Genomic DNA, 25312 nt, shown 5'->3' on the forward strand with positions numbered 1-25312 from the left:
GCCGCAGACTGTTGAAACAGGCACGTTGTTGTTGCAGCGGGAGGCCTATGTGCTTTCCATTGTTCAGTACTTAGGACTTTTCAAGAAAAAGCATGGTGGTTAGAGTGTGGCTGCTTAGTGTTTTCATCTGTTTCCCATTCGTGTTCTTGGGTGACCATATGCCTCTAGAGTATTATTCCTCATTTCTTATCCACAGTTTTAGCTCATTTTATCATTTTTGCAGTTAAGTGGCATAAATGTTCTTAATATGAAAAATGAAATATCGTCGCGTGTGAATGTGAAGGACTCTTTTCTTCTTGAACTCCACTGGGACCCCAGTCCAGGGCTATCACTGGACAGGTTTCCCAGGGCCAGGGGCCTGTCTTAAATACTCAGTGAACAACACACCTGTCATTTTTGTTGTTTAATTTTGTATGCCAGCAGCATTGTTTTTGTTTTTGTTTTTAATTTTAAGAAAATACTTTACATGTTTATGGTAAATAAACTAGGAAATATAAAAAGTAAAGGGCTTCCTAGCCTACACCTAGAGAGAGCTAGTTTGGGGTTGGATATGTATAGTCTTCTGGTCTCTTCTTTGCAAACTTTAAGCCTTGTACCTGTTCTCTCTTAACTAAGTCGCGATTGTTCAGTTCCTTGTTTGTTTTCGGTTGCACTGGGCCGTCACTGCTGCGCACGGGCTCTTTCTAGTTGCCGCGGGGGGGGGGCTGCTCTTCTCTGCTGTGCTCAGGCTTCTCGTTGCAGTGGCCTCTTGTGGAGCATGCACTCTAGCTGCACAGGCTCAGTAGTTGCAGCACGGACTCAGTAGTTGTGGCACAGGGCTTAGTTGTTCCAGGGCTTGTGGCATCTTCCCAGACCAGGGATTGAACCTATGCCCCCTGCATCGGCAGGCAGATTCTTATCCACTGTATCACCAGCAAAGTCCTGTTCAGTTAATTTTGTGACGATGTTTGGTAAGAATTCAGTCCATCAGGACAGCACTGAAACTTGAATAAAAACGATTCTTCTTCCCTCATTATGTCTCCATTTAATCTCAGAAATCTTCCAAATGGTAGGAATATTTCTAGTATCTGAATTTATTACAAACAAAATAGCAAGGTGAATGGTTAAGTAAAACCTTTTTAAACATTTAAATGAATGCCTATAAACACATTCTGTATCCAAGAGGGTCTTGCCACACCAGTCAACCAGAAAATAAAAGGAAACATCGACTGTTGTTTGCAAATGCACTTTTTAAGTGGGTAATTCTTGACTTTTCTTTAAACTACATCTTCTGTTAGTGGCAGTTATGCTTCATTACATTCCCTTGGTTCAGATACATTAACTGCATTATGAAAACATTTTTTATTTTAAATTAATTTATTATTTTTTAATTGAAGGACTATTGCTTTACAGAATTGTGTTGGTTTCTACCAAACATCAACTGAAAAATTTTAAACCATTTTAGTGCTTAAGATTTTGACAGAATAGGACTTGAGCCATGTGGTACTTTGTTTTGAGGGAATATGCTGCTCCACATGGCTATTAAGAATGGAATAGTGTAGAAAGCTCCAAGCTTCATAAGCCAGGGGAAGAAAGGAGAAAGGATTTTTTTTACCTGGTAATTATCATGTGAATAATAAGTCATTTCAAGACTTTAATAAGAGATTGCTCAGAGTTTTTAAAGTCACTCCATCAGTTGACACGGGAACGATAGTATAGTTGAAATTTTTGCTGAAGCTCTGAATTATTGGAAAAGTTCATGTGATTAAAATCATGTTTCCCCTTTATCTGCTTAAACTTAAAAAAAAAAAAAAAGCTTTGTTTTTTAGAGCAATATTAGGTTCACAACAAAAGTGAGCAAAGTACAGATTCCCACTTCCTCCCTACACACACATAGCCTCCCACACCTGAGTTGTACATGTATTACAATCAATGAACCTATATTGACACATGATTATCACCCAGAGTCCACAGTTTACATTAGGCTTCACTGTTAGTGTTGTACATTTCATAGGTTTGGGCAAATGTATAATGATATACATCTACCATGTAGTAGTATTATACAGAGTACTTCCGCTGCCCAAAAAATCCTGTGTGCTTCACCTATTCATCCCTCCCTCCCTTCCAACCGCTGATCTTTTTACTATCACCATAGTTTTGCCTTTTCCAAAATGGCATATAGTTGGAATCATACAGTATATAATCTTCCCAGGTTGCTTCTTTCACATAGGTATATGCATTTAAATTTCTTCCATGTCTCCTCATAGCTTGAGAGCTCCTTTGTTTCAGTACTGAGTAATATTCAATTAGCTGGATGGACTACAGTTTATCGGCTCACCTACTGAAGGATATCTTGGTTGCTTCCCGGATCTGGCAATTATGAATAAAACCACAATAAGCATCCGTGTGCAGGTTTGTCTGTAGACATGTTTTCAGTTCATTTGAATAAATACCAAGGAGTGTGGTTACTGGATCATATGGTAAGAGTCTGTTTAGTTTTGTAAGAAGTTTCCAAACTGCCTCCCAAATTGGCTGTGTCATTTTGCATTCCCGCCAGCCATGAATGAGAGTTTCTGTTGCTCCACAGCCTCACCAGCGTTTGTCGTCAGTGTTTTGGATTTGGCCAATCCAATAGGTGTGTTGTAGTATATCGTTGTCTTAATTTGCATTTCCCTGAAGACCTGTGATGTGAAACATATTTTTATATGCTTTTTTGCCATCTGTATATCTTCTTCCATGAGGTATCTGTTCAAATCTTTGGCCCATGTTTTAATCAGGTTGTCCATTTTCCAGTTGCTGAGTTTTAAAGATACTTTTGGTGTATGTTGGATAGCAATCCTTTGTCAGATATGTAAATATTTTCTTTGCAAATATTTTCTCCCAGTCTGTGGTTTGTTCTTTCTTTCCCTCTACATTGTCTTTCACAGAGCGAAATTTTTAATTTTAATGAAATTCAGTGCATCAGTTGTTTCCTTCACAGACTGAACCTTTGGTGTTATATCTGAAAAGTCACTGACATACCTAAGGTCATCTAGGTGTTCTCCTAGGTACTTGCCTAAGAATTTTGTAGTTTTATGTTTTATATTTAGGTCTTTGAGATCCAGCTTGAGTTAATTTTTGTGAAGTGTGTAAGTTGTGTGACTGGATTAATATTTTTGCATGTGGATGTCCAGTTGTCCCAGTACCGTTTATTGAAAAGATTATCATTGCTCCATAGTAGTGCCTTTGTCGAAGATCAGTTGGCTGTATTTTGAGATCTGTTCCTGGGCTCTCTTACTGCCCACTGATCTCTTTGTGTGTTCTTTCACCAGTTACTTCCTGTAACTTTACAGTAAGTCTTGAAGTCCGCTAGTGTCAGTCTTCCCACTTCATTCTTCGTCAGTGTTGAGTTGGCTATTCTATTTATTCTACATATAAACTAGTATATGTTATTTCCAAATAATAATTTGCTGAGATTTTGATTGGGATTACATTGAATCTGTAAATCAAGGTGGAAAGAACTGACATCTTGACAAAATTGAGTCTTGCCGTTCATGAACATGGAATATCTCTCTTGCCGTTCATGAACATGGAATATCTCTCCATTTCATTCTTTGATTTTTTTTATCTGAGTTTTACAGTTTCCTCATACATCTTCTACATATTTCATTAGATTTATAATTTAAGTATTTCATTTTGGGGGGTTGCTAATGTAAATGGTAATGTGCTTTTAATTTCCAATTCCGTTTTTTCATTACTGGTATCTGCTTAACTTTTTAAGTGATTAATGGATGCCTGGAACTTGACCTACATATATATTCAGAAATGTTTTGCCACCTGAGACCTGTGAGGAGGTAAGCTTTGTGGTTCAATCTGTTATTAGTATTTGGGAGGTGGAGGGAGTATGTGGAAGCTATTAGGTGTTTAATTTCAATTTATTATACTTTTATCAAATTCTAACTATTTTGTCTGTATTATGGTGGAGGGCAGGAGTAAGAAAAAGAAAATTCATGTAAACATCCATGTCTTTCTCCCAAGTATCTATTCAGAGTAAAAGGTGAAAAGAATAGATACCATCTGTCAAAACAGTTCAGTATGAAAAGTTTAAGAGGAAAAGAAGATAGTCTGTCCTTGGCACAGGTCTTACTATGTTGCCCTCAAGTCTGTTGCTGTCATAAAGAAAACCACTTTATATTGAAATTGTATAATAAGATCATATGATTGTTATATTTGCTATTTATGTATGTATAGTCTAAATGCTACCTATTTCAGGAAAGAATTTAAGGAGCTCAATAAAATTTAATTGGCATAGTAATAGGCACATATACAGTTAACCAAAATGAAAACCAGATGCCCTCTAGAGAAAAAAGATCATTTGTTTAAAAAGTAGAACTGATTAGACAATTATTCAAATAGATTTCTGGCTTCTTGGTAGCCAAGTCAAAAAAGGTAAATTTATTTGGCTCAAAGTATATAACCAAAATAAAATTTGATCTGTTCCATAAAAATAATGTCGGGGACTTCTCTGGTGGTCCAGTGGTTAAGACTCCACACTTTGAATGCAGGAGACATGGGTTCAATCCCTGGTCAGGGAACTAAGATCCCACATGCCTCAGGGCACACTCTCCCCCCAAAAAATGACATGTCAAGTTTTAGATTACTAAAACACATTTGGCACTAATTAGTACTTTTAAATAATTATGCGTTGATACGTGACTATCTCAGCCAGTAGTCACGGTTAAAAGCAGTGTCTTTAGGGGCAACAGACTGTTCCCACCAATTCAGTTTATGATGAGGATTATCCAATAAAGGGAGACTTTCTCTCACTGAATTTATGACATAAATGGTTTAAAAGAAGAAGAAAAGAGAAACAAAAGAAGCTGTGAGATACTGGACAGCATCCCCAAAAGTTGTTGGGCAGATGTTGAGACATTCTGTATGTTGTGGTATCTGATGGTAGTGTTCAGCTGTAGAAAACCAGGCTAAAGTGCTGTGTCCTCTTGCTCTGATACAAAGAGAGGCTGTAGGAGCTTGGAAGGATGGGATTTACAACACTTCCTGGGCTGTTTCCTTCAGTGATACCCACTCCTTCACCCCCATGCCACTGATGGCAGTGAGCGCTAGTTGTCGTGGATAGAGACACAGTTTTCTGGCTTTTTTGATCTCAGTCCTTAGAAAACTGTATTTTAACTCTAACCCATAAAAATAAAAGTTTCATAACAGTTAACCTTGCCACATATAATATCCCAGAATATTTTCTGTTCTGAGATATATTTTCTGGGTTGTTTTTTTGTATGTTTTTCATGTAGGTCATGGATTACTAAATTGATTTCACAACTAAGTTGACTGTACAGTCTGTGTGTGTGTAATTGAAGCTTCATTCGCCCCCAGCCACCTCCTTATTTCTTGCTTGTGGCTCGTTTCCCACTACAGCAGTGGAGTTGCAGAGTTGCATCACAAACCAGATGGCCCTGAAAGCCTAAAATATTTCCTCTCTGGGACTTTACAAAAGAAGTTTCATGTACCAGTTTTGCTCAATCTAAAGCAACACACACACAAAATAAAGCAACACAATATTGCTTTCAGTTCAGTTCAGTTCAGTTGCTCAGTTGTGTCCCACTCTTTGTGACCCCATGAACCGCAGCAAGCCAGGCCTCCCTGTCCATCACCAACTCCTAGAGTTTACCCAAACCCATGTCCATTGAGTCGGTGATGCCATCCAGCCATCTTATCCTCTGTCATCCCTTTCTCCTCCTGCCCTCAATCTTTCCCAGCATCAGGGTCTTTTCAAATGAGTCACCTCTTCACATCAGGTGGCCAAAGTATTGGAGTTTCAGCTTCAACATCAGTCCTTCCAATGAACACCCAGGACTGATCTCCTTTAGGATGGACTGGTTGGATCTCCTTGCAGTCCAAGGGACTCTCAAGAGTCTTCTCCAACACCACAGTTCAAAAGCATCAATTCTTCGGCGCTCAGCTTGCTTTATAGTCCAACTCTCACATATATACATGACTACTGGAAAAACCTTACCCTTGACTAAACAGACCTTTGCTGGTAAAGTAATATCTCTGGTTTTTAATATGCTGTCTAGGTTGGTCATAACTTTCCTTCCAAGGAGTAAGCATCTTTTAATTTGATGGCTGCAGTCACCATCTGCAGTGATTTTGGAGCCCAGAAAAATAAAGTCAGCCACTGTTTCCACTGTTTTGCCATCTATTTCCCATGAAGTGATGGGACCAGATGCCACGATCTTAGTTTTCTGAATGTTGAGCTTTAAGCCAACTTTTTCACTCTCCTGTTTCACTTTCATCAAGAGGCTCTTTGGTTCTTCTTCACTTTCTGCCATAAGGGTGGTATCATCTGCATATCTGAGGTTATTGATATTTCTCCCGGCACTCTTGATTCCAGCTTGTGCTTCTTCCAGCCCAGCGTTTCTCTGGTTTTTCTTGCTCTTATTTCCTTGCGTTAAATACCTGCTGCACAGTCATTTACTATACGTTAGCCAGACCCCATAGTGGGAGCCTCTGAGCTCTCCTGCCCCTCTGGGTCTACTTCAGCGTTTGCCCTCAGGCCATCAGTGGCTGAGAGGAAGAGGAGTATCAAGTCAGGCTCACTCCAGCAGGACACAGGATGTCCCCAGTGGGTGACTGGCTGGAAGACTTCCCACTGGCAGGACTGAACCCTTCTTGGGCCTGGACAGCAGCCCCAGACATCCTCCCCAAGGTTCGTCCCTTCCCTTTCTCCTTCTGTAGGTGTCTGGCCTGAACCATGGTCTGAAAAGTCTCCCTACTTCCTTTCTTTCCCAGTCATTCTCTTGCACATCTACTTCTGTCTTGACTTCTGCTTTTCAGCAGACCCAAACTAGCATAACGAACAACAGTAAATACCTGTGAAATGTTTTTCCTGCCCTCAAGGATGCCATGGTAGTTGAAGAGGATGAATATATATCATTTCTACTTTATGGTATTCTGTTCCACGTATGTGGGGCACACAGTTTGTTTTATTAAAGCTTAGAAGAGGGAAAGACTTTATAATGAGGATACAAGAGGGAAGGTTCTGGGGGACTGGGCACGTTGCCTCCTGGCACATCTCTAGGACTGCAGTAATTAGTGAATGAGTAAGTACAATTTGGACAGACGGAAGTGGGGAGCAGAGAGAATGTCTGAGAGCTTAGAAATCATGAGAAGAAAGGGAAGGACAAGGCAGATCGCCAGTGGGGCTGAAACTGAGGGCTTCTGTCAGGGGTGCTTGAAGATCAAGTTGGAAAGACAGATTGGAAGTTATAAATACCAGACTAAGGAGTGGATTTTACTCTGCAGGAGTTGAAACACCATCAAAGGTGTTTCAGTAAGGAATCCAAGGATAGTGGGATTTTAGGAAAATTAACCTGTATACAGCATGGTTAGGGAAAAGAAACAGGAGAATACTGATTCGGAGGCAGTGCAGTCCAGTTTTGTGGTGATCGGAAAGAAGGAATGGTTTCAAAGGACACTGTAAAGTGAAAAGTAAGACTTCAGGACTAAAAATGAGGTGAGGCTGGTGAGCTGATTCAGGCAACAGTAGATCTGAGAGGTTCTGCACTGGCAACAGGAAGAAAAGAGGACCTCAGTAACAGAAATAAAGAATGTAATTCTGGATGGCACTGTCCAACTGCGTCCTTGCCTTTTGTATCCAAGCTGAGTTTAGAAGAAAAGTAGTGACCTCGGCTCCGTTTTTTAAGACACTTAAAATTTGAGAGGCTGGCAGGATAGCTAAAGTGTCCATCACACATTTGGAAATGGGGGCTTAAACTCAGATAGAGAGGAAATGGAGCTGTCACTAACATTTACTTATCCTGCCTCCTATTGAGGAGTTTCAGCTTTTCCTTTACTGTCCAAACTCCTGTTATATAATCCTTAATACACAGCCTGTATGTTAATTTATAGAAGGTTCAAGTACAGGTTGGAAAAAAGAAAGGTAATCTGAAAATATGATGGTGGTGCTCAGATTTTTTTTTTAATCTCCAGAAATGATTCTATAATAGCATTTTATTTTTTGAAAATATATATTTATTTGGCTGTGCCAGGTCCTCCTTGCTGCACATGGAATCTTAGTTGTGCATGTGGGATCTACTTCCCTGATCAGGGAACAAACCTGGACCCCTTGCATTGGGGTCTATACTAAGTCCTAGCCACCGGACCACCAGGGAAGTCCCTCAATCACTGTAAAGGTAGAAAACTTCCCCAAAGACTCAGTGCACCTAATGTCACAGACCAAAATGAGCACAGTATCTAGAGATTTCTTCACAGCCCACTGGGACTTCCCTAGTGACTCAGATGGTAAAGAATCCGTCTGCAGTGCGGGAGATCTGAGTTCAATCCCTGGGTTGGGAAGATCCCCTGGAGAAGAGAATGGCAACCCACTCCAGTAGTCTTGCCTGGAAAATCCCATGGACAGAGGAGCCTGGCAGGCTACAGTCCCTGGGGTTGCAAAGAGTCAGACACAACTGAGCGACTTTCATTTCACTTCACTTCACAGCCCATTATAAAGTGAAAAAGGTAAATTATTACATTGAAAAATAGAAGTCATGAAAGTGCTTCCCAGAAATTGCAAATAATCTCATTTGGATTTAAAACTACTTTTTTAAAAAAACACTCCCAGGTGAGTTGTGCCAAAATTTGAGAATGAGATGTCAAGGTATCTAACTGGAAAATTTTAGCATGCTGGTAATGGTGAAATGAACTAAAAGACATTTTATATCTCTTATGAAGCATTACAATTATCAAACTATTTTCACTTTAAAATAAAGATTATTCTTTTGGATATCGGGGTTTTTTTTTAATCTGAAAAACAAAAATGATACAGAAAATTGTTGTCATTTGCAGTGAAGCCAGTTTACATTTCAAGGTAGGCTTTTGAGAGGAAGTTTTATTATTATTAAATATTATCTTATGATATTACATCAGAGGAATTTATAACCAATGTTTATAGAAATCATGTAGCACTCACTGAAATCTACTCTTCTGTAGATTTCAGAAAACCACAAAGTTTTACACTCTGGTTTCTATATTGTTTCTATGATATTTTCCATACATAGTAATCTTAATGTTACTGTTGCTTTATTCATGGGGGATTTGTGTCTGTGTCAGTAATCCAGTGAGTAATAAATCCATATCTTTTAAAAAGGTTATGTCCAGGAAAGATACTTCCATATTGCTTTCTGTTATCAAGAGCTTTATCAGGAGCTGAAGCAGTCAATGCCTTGAGGCCATTTTATTTTGCCGTACATCCAGATTTCTTTGGACAGCACCCCAGGGAAAGGGTAAATATTTTTCTTTATGTTTAACGTTCAGTCTATGTTTATTTATTTACCTTTGCTACAGTGTAATACAGAGTGTTCTGTACATTGGGTTTGTTTTGTCATAGTGGTATAATCAGTGCTTTGAACTGTAGGACCTGGAAACTGAAACTAACGCTATTGTTTTTATGAAAGCTGTCGTGTTTCTGGCAGACAATAAAGATACGGCTTAGGAACTTCCCTGGTGGTGCAGGGGTTAAGACTTCACCTTCTAATGCAGAGGGTGTGGGTTTGATCCCTGGTCAGGGATCTTAGATCCCACATGCCTCACAACCAAGAAACCAAAACATAAAAGTAGAAACAATATTGTAACAGATTGAATAAAGACTTTAAAAATGGTCCACATTAAAAAAATCTTTAAAAAAAAAGATACTGTGTAAACTCTGTATGTGAGTAATCATGTATTCTGCACCAGTTTTGAAAGTAAAATTGAGGGTCAGAAAGACCACTTCTGGCCTCTGTTACTATAATCAGTCCCTTTTTTAAAGGTTGATATAAGGAAGGTTTTTCAGTGGCTGAATAGTTGCCTGCTGTTGGTCCACTTCCCTATGCCATCAGCTCATGTGTGCTCAAGGAATGCAAACTGATGTGAAAAATAACTCATGATAAACTTAATTAGGAACACTAGTATTTTTTAACATTAGATAAAATATTACAGAACCAAGTGCTTTGAAATTATCTCATTGGTTCCTTTTGTCTTCCTTACACTGATAACTGGTTTAACATGAAAAGGAATTTAAAACTCTTGAAAATTAGAACCATACTGTATTGCCTTTTTCTACTTACCATGGAAGATAAATCAGTTTTACTTCTTTGCTTTCAGAAAATACTCTGATTATGATGGTTGTTATATTGGTTGTTAGAAATTAGATCCTTTTTAACTAATTAGTAAATTGAATCAACAGCAAAATAACTACTACCTTGGAGATGTAATAAAGTAATACAAATTATTGGGAATGTCATACATGAATACAGTTGAATGTTTCACAATTTACAGTTTTTAAATCCAACGTGTGTGGAAAAATTAAGCTTAGTACTAGGTGATGATTTCCGTCCTCTACCAATATACCTTTTTTTTTTTAACTAAAACTTTTATGTGCCATAAAACGTGAACTCGGCAGGCTTGGTTACAAAGAAATGCCTGGCTTCAGTCTTGGCTCTTCACTGCCTCCTGGGAGATGAGCTCTGAGCCCCAGGATATCCTTGCCTGATAAGAATGTTTCTGTGTGCCCAAAGCCTTGGGCCACACCAGACAGTTTATCCTAACAATGTGAGTTATGGTAAAAGGCATAATTTCTCATGCCTGAGACCCTCTGGGGAGGCTGGAGACAAATAACTAAGGTCAGTCACATGGGCACATAGTGCCCCAGTAAAAGCCCTGGCCCCCAAGGCTTGAATGTGCTTTTGTGGTTGGCAGTGCTTCTGATGTTGTCACATGTCCTTGCTGGGAGCTTAAGCACTGTCTGTACAACGTCCTTGGGAGAGAACGACTGGGACCTTGCACTTGGTCCCTCCTGGACTCCACCCTACACACATTTTCCCTTTGCTGATTTTAATCTGTATCCTTTTGCTGTAATAAAGTGTAACCATGAGTATAACAGCTTTTCTGAGTTCTGTAAATCCTTCTAGTTAGTAAATCATCACACCCCCCAACACAATATAGCTGAGAGTCAGTTTATGTCTATAGAATTTTGTGTGTGTGTGTGTGTGTGGTTTTTTATGTGTTCTTTTTTTAAGCTTGTTTTAAAATTGAGGTATAGTTGATTTACAGTGTGTTGATTGCTGCTGTATAGCACAATGATTCGGTTATACATATATATGTATTTTATATTCTTTTTCATTATGGTTTATCACAAGATATTGAATATAGTCCCTTGTACTATATTAAGTTTTTATTATGTAATTGGATTTATCAATCATTTATTACTTGAGATATTTAGTCATAGTTAGGCTTTTTCTAGGAGAAGGCAATGGCACTCCACTCCAGTACCCTTGCCTGGAAAATCCCATGGACGGAGGAGCCTGGTGGGCTGCAGTCCATGGGGTCGCTAAGAGTGGGGCACAACTGAGCGACTTCACTTTCACTTTCCACTTTCATGCATTGGAGAAGGAAATGGCAGCCCACTCCAGTGTTCTTGCCTGGAGAATCCCAGGGATGGGGGAGGCTGGTGGGCTGCCGTCTGTGGGGTCGCACAGAGTCGGACACGACTGAAGCGACTTAGCAGCAGCAGCAGGCTTTTTCTACATCTCATTTATAAAGGAACTCAGCCATGTTTTCTTCTAATACCTTTGTAGCTACATTTTTTTTTTTTTCATCTCTTCTCTGTGGAGTTATATGTTGTGAGGTATGGATTCAATTTTACCCTGTACCGAGGAGCTATGAAATCCCAACCTTTTTTAATACTAAATTCTTTAATACCCTCAATAGTGTGTGTAAAAGGTTGGGATATAATTTCTGATGTTTCCTTGTCTATTTTGTACATAAATGTCTCAATTTTTTTTTTCCAGGAAGTCAATGAAAATTCCCTTAAGAGATTAAGTGCCTACTTAGAAAACCTTCAGAAACCAGGCTTCAAGTCTTTGAAACCAACCCAGCTTGTGTTTTATGTAAGAGAAACAGATCAGAATCCCTCTGACGGCCAGGAACACTTCAGCACTTCGGGTACATTTCTTATTTCTCATGTGTCCCTTGCACCCTTGCAGGCTTCATTTGGTATGAGTTCAACCTGTCTAAAAGTTGCTTGAAGACCTTTGGAGTGAAGCCTTGTCGTAGAAAGTAATATCATTTAATCAGGTGTTTTCTTGGAGTTAGATTTTATTCCTGGCTACTTCTGTTTGATGAGCCTCTTTTTTTTTCCCTTAAGGATAGTTGCTTTACAATGTTGTATTAGTTTCTGCTGTACAACAGAGTGAACAAGTTATATGTACACAGACACCCCCTCCCCCTTGAACTCTGCCCACCCCATCCCCATCCCACCACTCCAGGTCATCACGGAGCACAGAGCTGAGCTCCCTGTGCTATGCGCGGCTTCCCACTGGCCGTTTTGTATATGGCAGTGTATATATGGATGAGCCTCTTTTAATGTTTAAACTTTTTTGACTAGAAAATGTTTCTGCTTGTCCCCTTCCTAGTTCAGTGCTGGTTTTAAGTATTAAATGTGTACATGACAATTTATACATTTTTTAAAGTATAGCTTACCTTTTCTCATCTAGTCCTCAGAGTACCCTGTAAGGTACCTAGTGTTTGCCCAACTGTAACTTAGTAATGCCCCAGGACCATGGAGACAGACTAAGGGTCTTTGAACTCTCTAACCCCAGCCTCATACTATTTCTAAAATCTGATCAGTCTTAACGTACAGTGTTCTGTTTGGTCCTTTGCCACTGCTTTGCATGTCCAGCTCTTTTCAACCCCATGGACTCTAGCCCACCAGGCTCCTCTATCCATGGGATTTCTCAGGCAAGAATACTGGCGTGATTTGCCATTTCCTGCTCCAGGGGATCTTCCCCACCCAGGGATTGAACCCAGGTCTCCTGCACCGTAGGCAGAATCTCTACCTTCTGAACCACCAGGGAAGTCCCAATAATACTTAAAACTAAGGGTAAATGTGGGTCCATTCTTCTCTAAACATCCATCCTTTTTGTCATTCTTGAGGAAATAACTTTTTTGGAATTAACTTTAAAACAATTGAAAGATTTACTAAGAGTTTTCTGTGAATTAATGCTAAAATAAATAGCTGTAGTCAGCTTTGGCTAAGCAAAGAGAAAAATCCTCTACTTGCAGTTAATGGTTAACTTTGAACCATTTACTAAATAAAAATAGATTGTGAAAAATAATTAAGAGATGAGAGAAAACGTAGCATAAGTGAGAAAAAGATAATGATAGTATATAAGGAGTTTTTAGGTGTCAGAAAGAAAAGAGTAGCTCAGTTACAAAGATTGGCAAACAGTGTCTAGGCATTTCAAGAAATAATACCCATAAATAGCCAATGGATCTTCCCAAATGACTCAGTGGCAGAGAATCCACCTGCCAAGCAGGAGATGAGGGTTCCATCCCTGGGTCGGGAAGATCCCCTGGAGAAAGAAATGGCAACCCACTCCAATATTCTTGCCTGGGAAATCCCATGGATAGAGGAGCCTTGTGGGCTACAGTCCATGGGGTTGCAAAAAGTCGGGCACAACTAAGTGACTGAACAACAAGTAGCCAATAAGCATGTAAAAATGTTTAGCCTTAGTAAATGCAAACTGAGTTAATTAGATAATATTCCCAATAAAGGATGCATGCAGTCTGGCACAGGCATTCCAAACTATGTAGCAGCTCTTACATTGAATTAAGTGATTAATGGAGTTGGTAAATTAGGAGAGAAATTGAGATTTATTCCTTGACTCATCTCTTCTGAGGATAAACTATTTCTTCCAAACCTCAACTGCAGGAATTTGGATTTTCCTTTCCTCTTTCACCACCTAGAATAATTCTACCAGTATTTCTCTCACATTACCATCAATGATTCAACTAAAAACTCTTAGTTTGCATGTTCTAGACTCTGTAAATCTGTGTGGCAGGCAGAATAGGTATCTCTGAGAACAATCTAGATTGTGATGACTGTCATCAGTGGCAAAGACACGAAAAAAGCACATTTCAGCCTTGAATGGAGTGGTGAATAATTAAGAACAATTTTTATGCCCATCAGTTTCAGAAGTGTAAAATGAATTATGCTACATTCATTATGTGGATTAGCATGGCACTACTAAAACGAAAGAGGTTGACATGTACATACAGATATGGAGGAGTCCCCAGGTTAAATAACAAAAGCAAGTTCAAAGTAATACATGCAGAATGGTGTAGTTTATATGGGGCTTCCCTGGTGTAAGATTAGGCAGTAAAGAATCTGCCTGCAATTCAGGAGACCTGGGTTCGATCCCTGGCTCAGGAAGATCTCCTGGAGAAGGGAATGGCAACCCACTGCAGTATCTTGCCTAGAGAATTCCATGGACAGAGGAACCTCCAGGCTACCATCTATGGGGTTTCAAAGAGTCAGACACAGCTGAGTGTATATGTTTCAATGGAGCAGTTCACGCCATAGGGGTGTGTGTGTGCAAAGACATAAGTGTGTATGTCATGTGTAACATGCACACAAAGCACAGAGGACAGGCCTAGAGCAGTGCTGTGTCAGAGAACCTTCTGCAGTGATGTCGCTCGTGTGCGTGCGCGTGTCTGGTGCAGCGGCACTGGCCCCGTGTGGCTCCTGAGCACTTGAAGTGGAGCTAGTGTGACCAGGAACTGAATTTTAAATTTAACTTAATTGTAATCAATTTTATTTTAAATAGCCACATATGCCTAGTAGCTACCATATAAGGCAGTGTGTACTTGACTAGGATTGTATTTAGTAAAATTGTGTGCCTGTCAACAGGAGACTTACTTTATATGTATCATTTTACAATAAGGATGTACTTATATAATACTTATATAATTTTTAAAACCAGTTTTTAAAAAATTTTAAAGAAAAAGGGTTCAGCATGTTATTTATAGTGGGGAAAATGCTTGGCGTGGTGTCAGCTCAGATGTAAACCCTCACTCACTATTCTTAACCCCTTGAGCCTGTGCTTCTTCACATTTCAAAGGAGATAATAATGGTACCCGATGCGAATGTTGATTGAAAAGTGATACACGTTCAACTACTGCCAAGTTTAATAACCAATAAGTAGCGAGGGAATCCAGTAGATTTCCTGTTGTTGACTTAACAAGTTAGATTACTAGTCTGAGCACAGTGGCTACCTGTATTAAAATCAGATTGTGAAGTGCTGACTTTTAAAAAATTGGGGAATTTTGAGTCACTTCTGAAAATACTGAGTCACAAGATGGGGATAGGGGAGTATAAGCACATACTCTTTAATCATAGAGAAAATTTAAGATGAGTTTCTGTGACCACTGAGACTGGATTGGCCCCCTCCACGAACCACCGTCCCCGGGCAGCCTCCCCTGCCTCTGCCCTTCCCCTGGGCCTCAGCCCTGGAGACTGTCTTTGGTGGACATTTGCTTATAGAACTTTCCCATTCCTTAGACTGTAGAGATACAATTTATGAACAGCATTGAAAAATATTCTCAATCCTCTTCTTGGCCCGGGGTCACTGGTGCCAAACTAGAAAAGGGAGCTGACAGAGAACTTCATAAAGATCAAGATAGTATGGTACAGTTCTGAAGAAGGGACGTCAGTTTCCATTTACAGATGATTTTTCAATAGGGTGAATTTTAATTGGTAATGGAGTGTTTTAAAAGATTTTGATTCTATAAATGTTGTGTGAAAAAAATGTTTTTAAAGTAAAGCAAATAATCATCTGTATTAACTGTTTGGGGGAATTATATTCTCTAGGATTTCGAGCAGTCAAATTTACTTTGCACACCAGAGATCTGCTAAGCACAGTATTGTATATTCTCAACTCCTGCAGTTTATCTATTGAACATGTCCAAAGCTTGAATACTAATGTGCATTCCCAGCCTCTCAAAGAGGCCAAAAGGACATCTGACAGGCCCATCAAATGGGACAAGTCTTACTACTCCTTTACTGGATTCAAGGACCCTGATGAAGACCTCGAGCAAGTCTGGAGAACAGAAACAACCCTAACGTATGTAAGAGTTTTTACTTACCTGTTGTTTATGTTTAAAATTATAGTCTAAGATCCTGGTGATCCACTGGTTAAGGCTCTGAGCTTTCACTGCAGGGGGCTCAGGGGCTCAGTCCCTGCTTGGGGAACTGAGATCCTGCATGCTGTATGGTGAATCCAAAATAAAAAAATTTTAATTGAAAAAATAAAAATAAAAGTTTAATTTTCCAGGAAAAGTAATGCAATCAATATAGTTAACCCAGTAACCATTACAAAAAAGATATTTCGTACTTCCTACTCAGAGTGGCCAGAATACTTCTAATGGTATTTGATTTTTTTTTTTTTTTTTTTTGCCTTTTGATACCAAACACTGAAAATTGTTTTGTTTTGAGTATGAGCTAGAAGAGAGTGTCTCAGCCTTACATGCATTGGATTCCAGCCCATGAGGCTTCTGCTCACACCGTTAAGAGGGTATTGCTCTGCTTACACCCTTAAGAGGGTATTCTTCACAGTGTGTCCAGATAAACCAAAGCTTGGGAATGTGTTACCTATACCTTTCAGTATAGAAAAAAGTGGGATTGGATAAGTCAGGGCAAAAGAGCAAGAATAAGATTTGTTGCACCATTAAGTCAAGAGGCTTAAGATAACCTATTAAAGAAATTCAGAGAAGCAATTAGCCTGTGGTTCAGTTGAGTGTTTCATGGGGTACAGTTTTGGCCTGGTGCTAAATGTGTAACCATTGTGAAAAAACTGTTCCGGGGTCCCTGAACTCAGAGTTAGTCAGCTGGCAAACTGATGAAAAAAGATTGGAACTGGGAAAAGCCAGTTCCCCAAGATAACTGCTCTTTTACTGGTTCCTTGTCCAAGCCAAGTACGATTTCCTTCCTTGTATGTAGTTCATCCAGTAAAATTCTTGAGTCTTTAATAAAAGACTCTCTTACGTTATATTATATTATACTATTAATAGATAGAGTTTTTAAGAATAGGGACTATGTTTTAATCATCTCTCTCTCTTATACTAATCTGCTTCACAGATTCATAAAACCTATCCAGCATTTTTATTAACACTGAATTAAAGAACCGTTAAATAAGTGTGACTGTGAAGTGCTGTAGGCGCAGTATGGAGAACTCAAGGTTTAATATGGAAATGTAAAGTAGCTTAATACAGATGATAGCAGTAGAAGTGACTCAGCAATGAATGTAAAGGGCCTGTTTTTTGGGGGGTGTTTTTTTTTTTTGAACAGTGCCTCTGTTAATTTCACTAGTGTTGACTTAATAAAAGTATCTGCTGTTTTAGTAGGAGATACATTGTCTTAAAGGAAAATTCCTGAGTGTAGATGAGTTGTGTTACTATGAATTCTTGATTTTCTCCATAAGTGTACTTTTTTTTTAATTGATGCTCTCATGGATTCTTTACCATCTGCACCACCAGGAAAGCCCAATAATTACCAGCACTAGCTCAAATCATGTCATTTTGACTTGTCTCCTCTCAAAGAAGATAACATAAATTGAGTAAACCATTGTTTTAGAAATTGAAGTTGGTGGAAATTTAACATTCTAATTTATTGACAAAATGCAGTGTCCACTGCTATGTATCTTGTCAGACAATGAAGTAAACCCCATTATTAGCTACATAGCTTTTCTTAGTTTTGGCAAATGAAATTAATGATACAGCATTACACGTTTTAACACGTTTTAGTCTTGCTTATAACAGACCTTGCAGTCCCCTTAAAACTGCTTTAATGGGGAGGAATGACTGCATGTATATGTATGGCTGAGTGCCTTCGTGGTTCACCTGAAGCTGTCACATAGACCTGATGTCTACATAGACAGATAAATGCCAGCTGTAGAACCTTCATTTTTGTCTCAGGGTTTAGAAGCAAAACACAAAAATTGTTAAACTAGGCCACTTAAATTTTATACATTAAATGTAAGAATTCAAAAAATCAGGTCATGAATATATTAATCATAAGATTCTATTTCAGTCCACATTTTAAGACATTTGGTCCCAAAAGGAAACATGGTATTTGCTTGATAATTCATTTGTCTACAAATCATCCTTTTTTTTACCTAATTTAAAGTAAATTAATATGTATTACTTAATAAGTGAGGGAAAATGGAAAAATTGTAATAGCTAATAATCATGACATAAAGTAAGATATTTTTACTTTTCTTATTTCTCACACACCATGCAGAAATGACAAAGTCTTTACCAATATTCTTAAAAGGGGAGTAGGAAGAATTATTAACAACTGCACACAATTAGTGAATCAAAAATATGTGGAATGTAGGGACTCCCCTGGCGGTCCAGTGGTGAGGACTCTGCACTTCCACTGCAGGGGGCCAAGTTCACCTCTGTCCAGGAACTAAGATCCCTGCAGCAGCCAAAAAAAAAAAAAAAAACCAACGTAGGACACCTTTACTTAAGAGTGCAAGATCCCAGGTCCTTATCCCAATGTGCAAGACATTTTATGATCTCTCTCTCTCTCTCTGTCACACACACGCACACACACACACACACACACATCCCTCTCCAGTCTTATCTCATGCCCCACCCCACCCCCGGGCATTGTGTGATCTGGTTCGTCTCACAGTTCCTGTGTGCTAGCCTGGTGGGCACGCCCTTCCCTCTCACTAATCTGCCTGGGAAAACCTAATCCATCTCTCAGGTTCCAGGTCACTTATACCTGCTCTGTAGAACCTTCCAGGCAGAAGTAATTCATTCTTGCTTTGTTCTCATAGAAGCTCATATATTCTCTTCTAGTTGCTTATCTCTCTACTCCTTACTAGATGTGTCTTCCTTATACTCTTAGGCCTTCAGGATAAATATTTGTCTGGTTCTGAGAGTTTCAACTTGACTTTCTTTTTTTGGCCACACCACATGTCTTTCAGGATCTTAGTTCCCCAACTAGGGATCAAACCCGTGCCCTGTGTGGAGTCCTAACCAGTGGACCACCAGGGAATTCCCTCCACTTGATTAGTTTTTAAATATTGTTGATTACAACATTTAAAACCTTTAAAGTGACTATTAAAAAGAACCCCAAAAAAGTTTACTTGGCAGGCATTTTTGAGATGGACAAATGAGCCTTTCTACACCATTATCATAACACCTGGACTCACTGACAGGTGTCCAGTGGGGTGTCAGATGTCCTGAGGGTGGGGCACTTTAGACCATCTTCCCCCAGCCTCCCTGGAGCTTTCTCTTTCTCAGCTGTACCCAGGGCCCACTCCACCTCCACCCAAAATATTCCTCTGGTCCTGGAGTCTGCTTGCTATTCTACCACGGCCACTCTTGCACTCCCAGGCACAACCCAGGCCCTGTTTATGCAGACCTCCCTTGAGAAAGAGAAACCCTGCGCCAGAGCCAGCATGCCTGTGCTGTGGCCATTATAACACTGAGGGAGAGACAGCCTGAGAGCGGGGAGCGGGTGGAGCGTGCTGTTCTGCACAAGGCCACCTCGGCTGCCTGCAGCTCTGTTCTGAAAGCTGTCCCCCTCTAATCCCTCGGCAGACTTTGATGTTCATTTTCTCTTTTAAGACTTCACTGAGGTAAATGTTCTCAGAAATGCAGATTTAAGAGAACATCTTTCTACTGAGCCCATGATAGGAGAAAGATCAAGGTTGGGAGAGGTGAGACTTGAGCAGGCCGCTCAGTTGGGTGGGAAGAAACTAAGGGACCAGCAGACCCACTTGGGAGGAGGAGGTGGGCACTGACTGGGAAGGTCTGAGCAGTGGGAGCCTTTGGGCAGAAAGGTGGGCAGGGGGCAGGGTCTGCGGTGAGCAGAGAGAACTCAGGGTGCTAATAGACAGGATGAAAACCAAGGAAGAAGCTGGATCTACCCAGTTAGAATCCATAGAGTTACCTTCACAAGTTCCTTCATCAGGAAATAGTGCCTTTTAAATGGTACCAGTGCCATTCGGTACGTCTTCTGAGTTGACTTTTTCACCATCTGGCTGCACGACCACATCATTTGCTCTAGTTGGAGAAGGGGGTAGTCCTGCCCTCGTGTGGAGATGACTGATGTAAGTGAAGGCCTAGTGGAGCCTTCTGAAAAGTGTGATAAGCATAAGGGAGGTTTAATTTTTTTTAACTTATTTATTTTTAATGCTTTTTTAAAAATTATTATTCTTTATTTTTTGGCCACACTGCAGGGCATGCAGTATCTTAATCCCCAAACCCAGGATCAAACCCATGCCCCCTGCAGCAGAAGCACAGAGTCCCAACCACTTGATCACCAGGGAATTCCTAAATATTCAGCCTTTTGGGGGAAAGGGGGCTGGGACATGCAGGATTTTAAGTTCCCCAGCAAGGGATCAAACCTACACCCCCTGCTTTGGAAGCATGGAGTCTTAATCCCTGGACCACCAGAGAAGTCCTTGAAGCATCTTTGATTTTTAAAAAATCATCCCATCTCTGAAAATCTAGTAACAAGCTTGGTGTAATGAAAGTTTAATTTTTTGATAGGCTAAGGAAGTTGTCATAACTAAAATATGATTAACAGGTACTGGCGGTTCTCCAAGAAGCCTGTTTTAGAAGTAGGAGTTTACTCTAAAAGTAGACTTGGCAGGAGTACTTATAACTTGGTAAAGGTTTGATGGGAAACTCACTTTAACATTGGGACTGCTTTAAGGTAATGAACACATCTTTCAATAGTAGAAATGTTTGCATTATAGTTAGTATTGCAAAGTGTACATCTCTTTTTTTTTTCTTTCTAGATCCTGGTTAGACAACAACGGGGAAAGTGCTGTTAAAAAGCTGAAGAATAGTTTGCCACTTAGACAAGAACTGGATCGTTTAAAAGATGAACTGTCTCATCAATTGCAGCTGTCAGATATCAGGTAATGAAGATGAGAAAACGTGATTTATATATTAAAATAAACATGTGTTACCTATTGGTAAAGGTTTCTAACAGTTAAATATTCGCATCTTTAATTATTCTGTTCACTAAATTTTCAATTATCTTTTTATGAAACTAATCAAATGTTTATCTAAGAAAACCATTATGAATTAATTATTTAATAAGGTGAAGTAAGGCTTAGATACTGACATTTTTAGCATAATAATTTGTTTTAGCATAATAACATAATGGGCTTATAAGAAAAATATACTTTTCCATATGCATATAATGTATAAAAAAAAATCAGTATTTCTCCATCATATAAGTTTGGTATTTGAGTTTAAAAAGAGAAAAGAAGGACTTCCTTGATGGCTCAGCAGGTAAGGAATCCACATGCAATGCAGGAGACACAGGAAATACAGGTTTGATCCCTGGGGAGGGGAGATTCCCTGGAGAAGGAAATGGCAACCCACTTCAGTATTTTTGCCTGGAGAATTCCATGGACAGGGGCCTGGCGGGCTACAGTCTATAGGGTCACAAAGAGTTGGACACATCTGACTGAACAACTAAAAAAAAAAAAGGGAAAGAAAAAAAAAATGTTGTATTCTTTGGTTCTATGTTATATAGCATGACTTTTTAAAATTTTTTTAATTGAGATATAGTTGATATATAGCGTTATAGCAGTTCCAAGTGTTTTACGTAATAATTCATTATTCATAGTCATTATAAAACGATCACCACAATAAGTCTAGTTGACATCTGTCATCATACATAGCTAGGAAAATTTTTTTCTTGTGATGAGAACTATTAAGATCTACTCTTTAAAATGCATTACAGTATTATTATTAACTATAATCACCATATGACTTTTTAAAAAGTTTTCACAAACTTAGAAATTATTTGCTGAAGTTTATTATAAAATAGATTTAACAGCTACAGCCCTAAGGAGAGGGTGGTGTGATTCATTCATGGGACTCCCTGCGGTATTGTCGTCTGGCTTGGTGCTTCAACTTCTATGACCATTTTGCTGCAGCCTGTTTTGCTTTCAACCTTCATTATGAGAACTGTTTTCTTATATTGAACCAAATGACTATTTGGATACAGTAACAGCACCTTTATCCTGTGCTTGCAGAATCACATAGTACTTATATATTCTTCTATATTTAAATTGCAATTGTTGAAGATAACTCAGATTTATAAGGAAAGTGTTTACACTTGGAGCTTTCACAGGAGTCAGGCAGGTGGGGGTGAGCGTGCGCCTCCCTCTGGGGGGACACGTGATAATGGGCCTGTGTGCTCTGTTGGACCAGGTGGCAGAGGAGCTGGGGCATCGCCCACCGCTGCAGCCAACTACACAGTTTAGGCCGCTTAGCCCAGCAGAACTTGGAAACCCTGAAAAATGCAAAAGGTAAACAATTTCCATTCACTTCCGAAATCCATATCCCTTAACAGCTATACAAATCTGTAAATTCTAGAAGAAAACTGTTGAAAGTCTTTGTAGATGTGACTTGATCTCAGCTGAATTGTTAGGTCTCCTCTTTGAATGAAACAGTAACTTCTACCAAGTTTACTCCTGAATTGATACATGAAATGTAAGTAATTATTTGCAGAGTGCTAAAAAAATGAAGCCTCTCTGGACAGTGACCAAAGGGTTTGTGTTTTATCATCAGGATGTACAATAATATTTACAGACCGGTCCGGGATGAGTGCAGTGGGCCATGTGATGCTAGGAACAATGGATGTCCATCACCACTGGACAAAAGTAAGAAAAAGCTTAAAAGCAAAACAAACAAACAAAGATTTGTCTTCAACATACTTTTGTTTCAGAAAACTGCTAATATGTCAGCAAACTAAAAAAAACTTTGAATCATAGTTTCAGCTGTTTGCAGAGCAGATGTCTTATATTTAGTAGTTTAAATTCTTAGATGACTGATTTTTAAGTCCATTTTTATTTGGAAAATTTTACAGTCTTTTCTAAAGCACAGCCTAAAGGCCTACATTCTATTGGGCTTTTTGGTTTTCTTTTTAACAGATTTACTGTATATAATTGACACAATAGGCTGTGCATATTTGGTGGGTATAATTTGATGAGATATGACGTATGTAAATACCTGTGAAACCATTACCATAATCAAGAGAGTGAACACACCCATTACCCACAAAATTATGTGCATGTCCCTGTGTAAACCCTCTCTCCATCCCACCACCTCCTCCCAAAGCAGCCACTGGTCTGCTTTCTGTGACTATAGATTAGTTTACATTTCTAGACTTGTATCTGAGTAGAATCACAGAGTATGTTGGGGAGAATCTGATTTCTTTCAGTCAGCATAATTATTTTGAGATTCATTCATGCTATTGCATGTATCAAGAATTTTTTTATTTCCCCAAAGTATTCTGTCCGGTGGATATATACCAGTTTGTTTTTCCATTCACTTATTGATGGATATTGGGTTATGTCAGCATTTGGCCACTTAAAAATAAAGCTGCTATAAACATTTATCTACAAAGTTTAAATGAACATATATTTCCTTTTCTATTGGGTAAATAACCTAAAAGTGGAACGGCCAGATGTGTTGGGGTATTTTAACTTTTCAAGAAACTGCCAATACTTCCTTTGGTGATCTTTTTATTTATTTATTTTAATCTCACTGCATGGCACGTAGGATCTTAGTTCTCTGACCAGGGATTGAACCCATGCCCCCTACATTAGAAGCATGGAGTCCCAGGTCCTGGACCACCAGGGAAGTCCCTGCTATGGTCATCTTTTTATTTTTAGCCATTCGAAGAGGTGTGTGGTCTTATTGCATTGTTGGTTTTTACATTTCTCTCATGATGAATGGCAGTGAGCATCTTTTCATGTACATCTGCCATTGTGTGAAATATCTGTTTATATCACGTATCTCACAGAAGATATTTGCAAACCACCTATCTGACAAAGTCTAACCCTAACCCTTTGTATCTAAATATACAAAGAACTCTCAAAACTCAATAGATAAAAAAATAAAACATAATTCAGTTAGAAAAGGAGCTGAAGACATGAACACACATGTCACAGAAGAGGACATACACATGACAAATAAGCTCATAAAGAACCACAGAGAAATGCAAATTAAAACTACAGTGAGGTACCACCGCACACCTGTCAGAATGGCCAAAGTGAAAAATAATGAGCACCACATGCTGGCAGGGATGCAGAGAAACTGGATCCCTCATGCATTCCTGTTGAGAATGTGAAATGGCCCAGGCACTCTGGAAACGAGTCTGGCAGTTTCTTATAATACTTATAAACACATGCTTACCATGTGGTTTGGCTGCTGCCCTCTTCCCCTTACGCAAGATACAGTCAGGATCTTGGGTGGATCTCAGGGCCATTGTGCGATATGAAAAAAGTCAATCTCACAGGATTACACGCTGTATGATTCCATTTATATAACATTCTTCAAACAATAAAACTAAAGAACAGATCAGTGGTTGCCAGGGGTCAGGAGCGCAGGGAGCAGAGGTGTCGGTGGCTATGGAAGTGCAGCCGAGGGGACCCTCGTGATGCTTCCAAGTTTGCACAGGCTTTTTTCTTCTGAAACTTTCCCACATGCAACTGACCTTCTCTGCTCTTTTTTTTTTTTTTTAATTGAAATACATTTGATTTACAACATTGTGTTCATTTCTGGCGTACAGGAAAGTGATTCAGTCATATATACATATATGTATTCTTTTTCCTATTCTTTCTCATTATGGTTTATTACAGGATACCGAATATAGTTCCCTGTGCTCAACAGTAGGACCTTGTTGATATTTTATACAGCAGTTTATCATACTAACCCCAAACTGCTAATTTATCCTCCCACCCCACCTCCTTTTCCTTAGACAGACTCTTGTTTGTCTTCTATGTCTGAGGGTCTGTTTCTGCTTCATAAAAAAGTTTATTTCCATCATATTATTGATCCCATATATAAGTGATACCATATGGTATTTGTGGTATTTGTCTTTGTCTTACTTCGCTTAGTATAATCATCTCTGGCTCCATCCTTGTTGCTGCAAATGGCATTATTTCATTCTTTACTGTGGCCGAGTAATATCCCATTGTGTGTATATATGTACCACATCTTCTTTATCCATTCATCTGTCAGGAGACATTTAGGTTGTTTCTGTATCTTGGCTGTCGTAAATAGTGCTGCTATGAACATTGGGGTACATGTATCTTTTTTATAGTTTTTGAAGGGATTTCCATGACGTTTTCCATAGTGGCTGCGCCAGGTTACATTCACACCAACAGTGCAGGAGGGCTCCCTTTTCTGCACACCCTCTCCAGCACTTGTTATTTGTAGACTTTCTGATGGTGGCCGTTCTGACCGGTGTAAGGTGATGCCTCATTGTGATAGTTAAGATTTGCATTTCTCCAATAATTAGCAATGCATCTGACCTTCTCTAAATCCTCTTTATCTTTTATTGGTCACGTCAGATGTCCTTAGGAACCTTTGCTTAACTGTCCCTTCACCCTGATGTGGCATTTGTTACGCTGAATTCTGATTCCTGTTTTGTTTCCCTGCACCCTGACCATGAGCCCCTGACAAACAGGGG

The 25312-nt window shown here is 39.3% G+C and overlaps 1 protein-coding gene across 6 annotated transcripts in view; it reads left to right on the forward strand.

The window, feature by feature from the left end:
- The window catches only part of TCAIM (T cell activation inhibitor, mitochondrial), a 38206-nt gene that overhangs the window by 5573 nt on the left and 7321 nt on the right, over nucleotides 1–25312 (forward strand). For all 6 annotated transcript variants that reach the window (XM_019984561.2, XM_019984565.2, XM_070776197.1 and 3 more), the window contains 7 exons: nucleotides 3740–3812; nucleotides 9125–9260; nucleotides 11805–11958; nucleotides 15665–15917; nucleotides 20613–20735; nucleotides 22045–22142; nucleotides 22405–22496. In XM_019984561.2, coding sequence (XP_019840120.1) covers nucleotides 3784–3812; nucleotides 9125–9260; nucleotides 11805–11958; nucleotides 15665–15917; nucleotides 20613–20735; nucleotides 22045–22142; nucleotides 22405–22496 — 885 coding nt within the window. In that variant the 5' untranslated portion in view covers nucleotides 3740–3783. The remainder of the gene's footprint in view (nucleotides 1–3739; nucleotides 3813–9124; nucleotides 9261–11804; nucleotides 11959–15664; nucleotides 15918–20612; nucleotides 20736–22044; nucleotides 22143–22404; nucleotides 22497–25312) is intronic.

This window comes from Bos indicus, chromosome 22 (assembly GCF_029378745.1).
Source record: "Bos indicus isolate NIAB-ARS_2022 breed Sahiwal x Tharparkar chromosome 22, NIAB-ARS_B.indTharparkar_mat_pri_1.0, whole genome shotgun sequence".
NCBI classification, from domain to species: domain Eukaryota; kingdom Metazoa; phylum Chordata; class Mammalia; order Artiodactyla; family Bovidae; genus Bos; species Bos indicus.